This window comes from Palaemon carinicauda, chromosome 24 (genome assembly GCF_036898095.1).
Source record: "Palaemon carinicauda isolate YSFRI2023 chromosome 24, ASM3689809v2, whole genome shotgun sequence".
Classification (NCBI taxonomy): Eukaryota; Metazoa; Arthropoda; class Malacostraca; order Decapoda; family Palaemonidae; genus Palaemon; species Palaemon carinicauda.
This window is the reverse complement of record NC_090748.1, coordinates 90,827,769-90,833,768: the sequence shown is the minus strand read 5'-3', so window position 1 is coordinate 90,833,768 and position 6,000 is coordinate 90,827,769. Positions and strand designations below refer to the sequence as shown.

Below are 6,000 nucleotides of genomic sequence, written 5' to 3'. Positions count from 1 at the left end.
GACAATCTTAAGCAAAAGAAATTGTCCTTTTGGCACGAGATCAGTTAATAAAAAGTTCATAGCCAACGAGACCTCAAAGCAGCCTGCCCAAGCACCCCAAAGAAACAATTAACCTAGGAAGTGTGCGCCATCTGTAAGGATGCCTGAGCAACTATAGTCAATTTCTTTTAGCGATGCAGATTTGCACCGACTCGCAGCGGTGCCCTTTTAGCTCGGAAAAGTTTCCTGATCGCTGATTGGTTGGACAAGACAATTCTAACCAATCAGCGATCAGGAAACTTTTCCGAGCTAAAAGGGCACCGCTGCGAGTCGGTGCAAAAATGCATCGCTAAAAGAAATGGACTATAGCATCTAGGACTTCAATAATTTTTGGGGGGTTTTCAACCATTTTGCAATGGTGTGTATTTAATGTATCCCTCTTCTGTTCAGTATAAGAGACAAATCAAGAAAAGATTTATATTGTCAGTGTTATTTTTTAATACAGGTCCACCATGACTGAAGACTTTGTTAAAACTAATTGCCTTAAAATGAAGGTCATGCCCAATGCTGGGGCTATTCCCATCATAGGAGAACCATTACTTTACGGCATTTGGCCGAGTGTCACAGCAAAATACCCTATGAAAGAGCTTCCGTAACCTTGCAAAAATGGCTTATATTATGGCAACATATTCTGCTTTAAATATTATTTCTAATTGTACTGTATAATACTTGAGATCAAAGAGAAATCTATGGAATGCTTTTTTACACATTTATATTTCTCACAGCATTGCAAGATGAAAAAATATAAAATTTCATGTTTATACTATAAATTGAAAAATATTGCCACTGTATATAAAAAATCATTATTTATGTAAAGGCAACATTCATTTTATTGCTTTTAAAATTATTTCTATGATTAGTGTTTCACTGGTCTATTTAAATATGATGAAATTACAAGATAAAAAAGCAGTATGCTTTAATAAATAATGTACTGTACTTTAAATGGCATGATTACAACCGTAAATATTTCATTGGAATTAATACTACATATTCAGATGAGATGGGCCTGGATGATGCATATTCATCTGATAAAGGACACCAAGTCGAGACATGGCATGGTGCTGCATCTGCTGATAGTTTGGATGATGCATCATGCCTGGAGGCTGCATGTGAGCAACCTGTGGATGATGCATCATGCCTGGAGGTGGCACAGCTAAGGGATCAACTAGCACTGTTTGCTCCACCTGAGAGGGAGCTTCAGTTATTTCTGTTACCACCAATGAATTGTCATCTTCAGTGGTAGTTATTTCTTGGTATGCTCCAAGATTACGTGCAGCTTCAGCAGCCTCATCAACAACTGGCCTCATGTGGGGATGTTGCTGATGTTGCACAACACCATGATGATGACCATGATGTTGCTGAGGTGGCGGCGGTGGCTGCTGCTGCTGTTGTTGCTGCTGTGCAGCTTGTGGGTGCTGTGGTTGCTGTTGTGGCATCTGTTGTTGATGCACCACACCAGCCTGACCAACATGACCCATTTTTTGTTCCATGCTACTTCGCTTTTCCATATGTTTAGCCAGCGGTAACCCATCGACCCGCTTCTTCCGCAAGTAATTCTCTGAATAAGTCATTTCTTGTGGAACATTATGCTTACTGACCAAATGATTACGTAGCTTGCTACGGTCATAGTACTCCTTGCTACAGTACGAGCAAACCTCTGCTTTCCTACGATCATTATGTGCCCTTTTAATGTGAGTATTAAGTTCTCCAACCCTTTTGTAACACTTACCACAAATCTGACAGTAGAAAGTTGGTTTCTCATGCATCTTAACTCTATGGTACCTGAGAGCGTCTGAAGTAGGAAAACGCTCGCCACAATACTGACAATTGTAAAGTAGAATTTGTAAATGAACTACATTGATATGTCTCAACAAATCTGTTTTGGTGGCATAGCGTTCTCCACACCGATCACACTGCTCCTTAAATTCAGAATGCATTTTAACTTTATGCATTTTCAGGGATACTTTTAAAACAGTTTTACCACAAATCTCACATTGCACCTTAGGTTTAGTTGATGAGCCACAATGCGCTTCTTGATGTTCCCTAAGTTTTTTATTAGATGGAGCCATGAAGCCACAATCACTACACAGGTATTCAGTAGTTTTACGGTAGGTCAAACTTTTGTTATGGTGCTTTCTCATATGGAATGTGAGACCTGGAAGACTACCTAACTTACAACCACACTCACCACAAGTAAAATCATTGGCAGTCTGACCCGCATCATTTAAATGCTTGCTATTGATGTGCATCTTAAGTTTGTACTTAAACAAAAATGTTTCACCACACTCCTCACAGGCATATGTTCTGTCTTTAAATGCTGTTTTTGCCCTTCCTTTTCCCTCAGTATGAGTAACTTCCTGATGGTACCAAAGGTCATCCTTACGAAGGAAATGTTTATCACAATCACGACAAGGGTGACTTGTCTCGGAATTATTTGCTTTTCCCTTGTTGAAATATGTTATTACCCCATTTTCTAAAATAGTTTCCTCTACTTCTAAAGGTGTGTTGTCAATAACTGTATGGACATCTTTTTTGTGTGTGATTAAATCGGTGTATTTCTTGAATTCTGAATCACATTCAACACAATGGTAAATCTTCGGTCCTTTATATGGAATAAGTTTTCTTTTATTGGAGGACGGATACTGGCCCCCAAGACCTCGCCCAATCAGTGTGGATCTTGCAGCTGGACAACCTCTTCCACGTCCCCTTCCACGACTCCTTCCTCTGCCTCGCCCTCTTCCTCTTCCTCTGCCACGTTTTCTTTTACGCTCCTCTTCAGAATCATCATCAAAGTCGAAGTCTACCTCGCATTCCACACATTCATAGCCATCTTCTGAAGGCTCAGTCTTGATCTTCACTTCAGTATTATCGGCCAGTACTGTAGCTTTTCGCTTCCTGCCTCTCTGGCTGTAAGTGACTCTCTCTTCATGCTTTACTTCTCTTTCTCTTTCTTCCTCAGATTCAGATTCATCAGCATAAGTTTTACCATAACGCTTATTTTGTTGCTGTTGTGATGCCTGATCAGCTTTTGCCTGTGAGACTGCACTGTAATATAAGCCTTGGACCATCTCTTTAATTCTGTCATGCCTCTGAATGACAGAATCTGCTTCATTTACCAAATTTGTACATCCTGAACAGAGACAGGTGTTTGATTCCATATTTACAATTTTTCTACTAACCAGGTGACTTATTACTTCAAGGACAGTCTTTTGAGTGTAAAGAAGACGTTGGTCATGCTCATACATGAAAAAGTCATTCAGGATTTTTCCTGTTTTTCCACATAAAAAACACGTGTACTGCCGCATTCGCTTTACAACTCGTTTTGAAGGGTCTTCCTCCTCCTCCATGTCATCAGTAAGGCCTAAAGAAGTAAGAGGATTAGCATTCCAACTTATCTATACTTTGATAATGTCTAAAATACTGTATACCTGGGAAAATGCAATTTGTGAAAATTATTTAGCTTATACTAGACACTTAATGTACAAAGTCAATAAAAATCACTTTCCTTTTATGCATCCGAAGAATTTTGTTTGGGATTCTTGTTTTGTAAAAGTTTAAAAAGGATTAAGTAAAATCAATAACATTAAATACAGTGAACCCTCGCTACTTCGCGGTTCGACCATCGCGGATTCACCTCTTCGCGGATTTTTTCCATAACCCATATATATATATATAGTAATATATATATATATATGTATGCATGTATTTATGTATATATGTAGGTATGTATATGTGTATACATATAAATATATATATATATACACACACACACATATATATACATATATATATACATATATATATATATATATATATATATATATATATATATATATATATATATATATATATATATCTATATATCTAAAGTAGGAAGATGTGATGTAGTTCTAAGGGAAAAGTATGGGAAATATGTCTGGGTAATAAGCAAAGCTCTACCTCCAGTTTGTTTCTACATTATGATCAGAGATAAATGTAAACAAAACATTGGTTGCCATTTTTTATCGTGCTTTTTAGCATGTTTAGGAAATGCATGATATAAAATCACCTTTAATATTTGTGCCTGTTTTAGTTTAGGGTACTGTAGTACATGCATTAAGTGTTCTGTACATTAAAGGGTAGTTTGTTAACAGTACTACGTACAAGGGAAGGTTTTAAAAGTCTGAATATACATGTTGAATAAATAGGTAAATATGGTGTCACTACTTCGCGGATTTTCACCTATCGCGGCCGCGACTGGAACCTATCTACCGCGATAAACGAGGGTTCACTGTAAATGTAGTTTTAAATTTGTTTCATACAAACATAATATAGTTCACTTAAATAAAATGTGAGCTTAAGATATGCAAACTTTCTAATTTGTTAGGTAGGCTCAGAATTATGAAATATTTATCACTACTAAAATGAGCTTATTCGGACCCATCTCTAAAGAATGAATAAAAAACGATCACATTACCACCCTCTACTGCAGTGGTTCCCAACCTTTTTTCAGTCATTTCCCCCCTACACCCAGTTCAACCATCCAGATTTCCCTCTTCATGCCCCGCCCAGCCCTCATGCCCACTCGCCTGCCTCAGAAATGGGCATGACACTCCAATTCTCCCCTTGAATATCATGTCTTTGAGAACTGATATGATCATATCACAATTGAATGGCTAACAACAAATTGCCGCACGTACTATGAGGACATTTTCCGCTTGTTTTAGTTAGTAGGTAGTGAAATTATTTCCCCCCTGGAAGCTTCAAATTTCCCCACAGGGGGAAATTTCCCCCAGGTTGGGAACCACTTCTCTACTGAAATATGTTATTTTCATTAGTAAAATAAATTTTTGAATATACTTACCCGATGATCATGTAGCTGTCAACTCCGTTGCCCGACAGAAATCTACGGTCGGGATACGCCAGCGATCGCTATCCAGGTGGGGGTGTGCTCAACAGCGCCATCTGTGGTCAGGTACTCAAGTACTTCTTGTCAACAAGACCTCAATTTTCTCCTCGGTCCACTGGTTCTCTATGGGGAGGAAGGGCGGGTCCTTTAAATCATGATCATCGGGTAAGTATATTCAAAAATTTATTTTACTAATGAAAATAACATTTTTCAATATTAATCTTACCCGATGATCATGTAGCTGATTCACACCCAGGGTGGTGGGTGGAGACCAGCATACATGTTAACAAAAGAAGCTAAGTATCCCGTATTTCATTTTATTAGTTATTCAAAATAACAAATATAAAATAAATAAGTACCTGGTAAGGAAGTCGACTTGAACCATTACTCTGCCTTTATTAAGTACGTCTTCCTTACTGAGCGTAGCGGTCCTCTTAGGATGCTGAACGACTCTTAGGTGCTGAAGTATAAAGGGCTGCAACCCATACTAAAGGACCTCATCACAACCTCTAACCTAGGCGCTTCTCAAGAAAGAATTGACCACCCGCCAAATCAACCAGGATGCGGAAGGCTTCTTAGCCGACCGTACAACCCAAAACAACAATAAAAAGTATTCAAGAGAAAGGTTAAAAAGGTTATGGGATTATGGGAATGTAGTGGCTGAGCCCTCACCTACTACTGCACTCGCTGCTACGAATGGTCCCAGGGTGTAGCAGTTCTCATAAAGAGACTGGACATCTTTGAGATAGAATGATGCGAACACTGACTTGCTTCTCCAATAGGTTGCATCCATAACACTCTGCAGAGAACGGTTCTGTTTGAAGGCCACTGAAGTAGCCACAGCTCTCACTTCATGTGTCCTTACCTTCAGCAAAGCAAGGTCTTCTTCCTTCAGATGAGAATGAGCTTCTCTAATCAGAAGCCTGATGTAGTAAGAAACTGCGTTCTTAGACATTGGTAGCGAAGGCTTCTTGACAGCACACCATAAGGCTTCTGATTGTCCTCGTAAAGGTTTTGACCTTCTTAGATAGTACCTAAGAGCTCTGACTGGGCAAAGTACTCTCTCCAGTTCG

The 6,000-nt window shown here is 38.9% G+C and overlaps 1 protein-coding gene across 1 annotated transcript in view; it reads right to left on the bottom strand.

The window, feature by feature from the left end:
- Nucleotides 1–314: 314 nt before the first annotated feature.
- Nucleotides 315–6,000, bottom strand: part of LOC137618212 (uncharacterized) — a 55,679-nt gene continuing 49,993 nt past the window's right edge. The window contains exon 17 of the mRNA XM_068348329.1: nt 315–3,400. Coding sequence (XP_068204430.1) covers nt 1,023–3,400 — 2,378 coding nt within the window. The 3' untranslated portion in view covers nt 315–1,022. The remainder of the gene's footprint in view (nt 3,401–6,000) is intronic.